The 4,336-nt window shown below is 38.1% G+C and overlaps 1 protein-coding gene across 1 annotated transcript; it reads left to right on the top strand.

The window, feature by feature from the left end:
• The first annotated feature begins 1,678 nt into the window (after positions 1–1,678).
• Positions 1,679–3,341, top strand: LOC125044880. Its single transcript, XM_047641844.1, has 4 exons — positions 1,679–1,691; positions 1,859–1,956; positions 2,092–2,335; positions 3,190–3,341. The coding sequence occupies exons 1-4, from the start codon at positions 1,679–1,681 to the stop codon at positions 3,339–3,341; spliced, it is 507 nt and encodes a 168-aa protein (XP_047497800.1).
• Positions 3,342–4,336: the final 995 nt, after the last annotated feature.

The following is a 4,336-nucleotide window of genomic DNA, read 5'->3' as shown; positions in this document are numbered from 1 at the left end:
GCGTTGGGAGGTAGATATATAGATAGATAGAGAGAGAGAGCGAGAGAGAGAGAGAGAGAGAGAGAGAGAGAGAGAGAGAGAGAGAGAGAGAGAGAGAGAGAGAGAGAGAGAGAGAGAGAGAGAGAGGAAGAGAGGAGGTGAGAAGGAGAGAGAGAGAGTGAGCGAGAGAGAAGGAAAGTAGAAATTAAAGACTGATAGACAACTATGTACACACACACACACACACACACACACACACACACACACACACACACACACACACACACACACACACACACACACATATATATACACACCGCCTCATATTTATTTTTATTATATTTATCGTAATGATCACTGAATTATAATTAGTAGGCAAAGAGGGGGTTAAAGTTAAAGTTAAACGTAGATATGAATTTATTTAGTAAAAGAATATCCCTGTCAGTTTCTGATATTTATTATTGCTACTATTAAACCCATTGTAATATGCCACCTGTTTATTATTATTAGATTATAGAAATAAAAGAAAATGGTTAAAACTGTTATTAGGACAGTTGTATCTTATGCACACTCGGTAGATGAATAAATCCAGTCCACCTCACGAGCCCTAAGACCGTCGAGTCATGCTACTCGAATTAAAATTCGGCAAAAAGGCAAAATTGTTTTTTTTTTTCGGGGTTTCCTTCAGATCCAAAACCCAGGCCGGTGGTGGCGATACTGAGGCAATATTACCATTTGTATTAGAATTGTATTACAATTTGACGGTATTAATCAAGAAGAATATATGAAAATAGGCGATGAGATATATATATATATATTTATATATTTATGTATCTATGTGTGTGTGTATACATATATATATATATATATATATATATATATATATATATATATACACACACACAAACACACATATATATGTACGCTGTATATATAAATATATGAATATATATATATATATATATATATATATATACATACATATACACGTATGTATAAATATATGAATATATATATAAATAAATATACATACGTACATACACCCATACATATATGCACACACACACACACACACACACACACACACACACACACACACACACACACACACACACACACACACACACACACACGCACGCACGCACGCACGCACGCACGCACTCACGCACACACACACACACACACACACACACACACACACACACACACACACACACACACACAACACAACTCACATATCCGATACTCTAGACCAGGGGTTCCCAAACTGGGGTACATGTACCCCCAGGGGTACATTTGCACGTTTCAGGGGGTACATTTGGTCTGAAGGAAACCATTACTTGCACAATACATGGTGTTGTAATCTGCACTCAGATTGCACTTTTCTCATTTTCTTTGTGTTGATTAGCACCACCTTTATTGAAATTTCTAAACATGCAGACTTAAATAATTAAAATATTAAAATGTCCTTTTTTACTATTAAGCTTAATTTTTAGTGTTAGGGGTACATGGGAACCTATAAAAAGCCTAAGGGGTACTGAGGAACAAAAAGTTTGGGAACCCCTGCTCTAGACCATTGGTTCTTAACTTGGGGGGCGCGCCCCCCTAAGGGAGCTTCAGTATTTTCCAAAGGGGGCGCGAGCCCTTGGAAAAAGGCAGTAGTTTCTCTAATTATCTTTGTTCTTCTCTTAACGAGAGCATGGTCATAGAAAGTTTGATTATATTGCCACTAAGTCATACTCATTAAAGAAACTAACAAGATATTCTTATAATTTTCATTAAAATCTAGGAGAGAATTTTATTTACAAATGCAAAGGAAGCGTGGAGGGAAGGAGAAATTCCTAAAGAGGGATAGTTAAAAGGTTGAGAAATACTGCAGGTTTACGTAGAGGATTCTCAACTACAGACCACATCTACACACAAACTCAAATAAGAGAAGAAATAAATGAATATAGGAAACCCCTGTGTATAGTAATCGTAGGTTATGAAATGGCATTTGACTCTGTACAAATAACATCGGCATTGAAAGCTATTTGAAAACAAGGAGTAAAGGAAATTATGTCGTAAAATGTTAGAAGATGTAAACGATATGGGACAAACGGTGTTAGGCAGGGGAACACCATCCCGCCAAAACTGTTTACAACTAGTCTTGAGGATATATTCAAGAAGCTAGAAAGGAGTGGAAAGGGTTTCGAAATTGGGGACGAGCGTCTAACCAATCTAAGACTTGCAGGCAAGGTTGTTCTCTTCAGCGAGTCAGAAAATGAGCTGAAACAATTATTACGCGATCTGAATAGAAAAAGTGTGAAAGTTGGACTTAATATGATCAGGAAAGAGACTCGGGTCATGTTCAACAGTAGGGTTCAGTTCGAAAAAATATACGTACAGGCTGAATCGTTAAAGGTAGTGGTCAAGAACATATACTTATAGTACTTATACAGATAAACACATCCAGTGAAATGGATATGAAACGATGAATTAGGCTAGGTTGGAGCGCCTTCGCTAGACACAGCAGCATAATATGAAGTTCTTTACCATTATGTTTAAGAAGAAAAGTCTTTAACCAATGCGCCCTCCCAGTTATGACATATGCATCAGAAACATGAACTACGACCAAGATAATCGAGTGAACTAGTAAATGCCCAGAGTGGAATGGAACATTTATGTTAGGAATTAGCCTGAGAGATATAGCATGGGGGCGACGTGGATCAGGGAAAACAGTGTTAAAATGAAGAAATGACAATGGGCTGGTCATACACACACACACACACACACATATATATATATGTGTGTGTGTATATACATATATATAGATATATATAAATGCATATATATATATATAATTGCATATATATATATAAATGTGTATATATATACATATATATATATATAAATGCATATATATATGTATAAATGCATATATATATATGTATAAATGCATATATATATATATATATATATATATATATATATAATCATTCATACTTATCAGCTTTATCATCAGGAAATCCGGACATGTGCTGCCTTGTAGTCAAGTGAACTTCACGCTGTAGTAGGTGGCAGTCACGTGTTCAAACGGGCTGTGATATTCTTAGGCAATTGCTGAATAGATCTGATGAAACTTCATAGAAAAAATAACACCAAATCAAAATTAAGAATAACCGGCGAGAATTATACTAATTATACTAATTCATTTTTTGTGCTTCGAAGCAAGAAAACTTTTCAGTTTTGCAAAAGTGTTCGAAACCGTTGCTGAGCTTAAGTTTGGCTGCGGCATCGCGACGGAAGGCATTCTTCGCATAGTCCACAATGTTGAAGGGGAGGCCGTTGTTATCTGCACCTGCTCTGTGTCGGGTTTTTAGCGCAAAATTGTCTGCGTACAGGTATTTATGACGGCAGACGCTATTTCTTAATGGGGGCTGAGACCACGGCGATGATTTCAGGGATGGTTTGGGTGAGTTTGAAATTAATCTCTCACCCCCTCTCTCTCTCTCACTTGCAAATTCGTCGAACTGAAAAAAAAAGGGTTAGGCGAGTATAAAGGACCAAGGATAGTAAAATATATTGGTTAAATTTACATAAAAATAGTACAAGTGACATTGCCAAAAGATTCCATGGAATGAATATAAACGCCCTTAGTCTTCAGTAGAATAAATTCAAACAGTTCGCAGCGTTGGTTGCATCTTGAAGTTGTGAAATGGATGCGAGACAAGACGTGTGGATAATCTGGACGGTTGTCGGAAACAGAGAAGAGAGAAAATGGGCGTGTGAGAGGGCATCGAAATAATAAGACCACTGAAAGGAAAATATAGACATGAAACATATAAGATTTCAGCGATAACATTTATCAACAATAGTGTAAGATACAAACAAAAACTTCTCTTGGGAGGTTGTAAGAGAGAATTATTGGACAGGTGAAGAGGAAGGAGGGGAACAGAATGAGAGGAAGTGGGGGGAGAGGGAGGACAGTGCAGAGGTAGGGTCTCGGTCTCACGGCAGCGACGCAACACTCCCCACCGAAGAACCTACAGGCAAGGTCTAACAGGTAGAGGTGGAGGTCCTACAGATGGAGGTGCTGCTTCGGCCGGCGTCGGGACGGCAGTGCCTCGTAGTACCTTCGTTCTCGTCTACCCAAAGCACAAATTTATCCGTTTCCTGTACTGTTTTCAGAATATGCTAATATGTTTTCTTTGGTATAGCCAGCGCAGTTTTGAGTCTAAGTAATGCCAGTGTTCACGAACCCAGAATCTGAAGTGGAGAAAGTAACAGACAGTGATTGCATGATCTTCATCAAGGTATTCATGGCCGAAGGAGACACAGAGGCACTGCTGACCCTAAATAACTATGACGTAGCGAT

Source organism: Penaeus chinensis, chromosome 36 (genome assembly GCF_019202785.1).
Source record: "Penaeus chinensis breed Huanghai No. 1 chromosome 36, ASM1920278v2, whole genome shotgun sequence".
NCBI classification, from domain to species: Eukaryota; Metazoa; Arthropoda; class Malacostraca; order Decapoda; family Penaeidae; genus Penaeus; species Penaeus chinensis.
Note: the sequence above shows the minus strand (reverse complement) of the source record. Positions and strands in the feature narration are given on the sequence as shown.

What these genes read in the sequence shown, in the direction of transcription:
- LOC125044880 (XM_047641844.1), top strand. An exon ending in AACCCCTGTGTATAGTAATC is followed by an intron (nt 1,957 to 2,091) that starts GTAGGTTATGAA and finishes GGTGTTAGGCAG; the next exon opens with GGGAACACCATCCCGCCAAA. An exon ending in GACTCGGGTCATGTTCAACA is followed by an intron (nt 2,336 to 3,189) that starts GTAGGGTTCAGT and finishes TGTGCTTCGAAG; the next exon opens with CAAGAAAACTTTTCAGTTTT.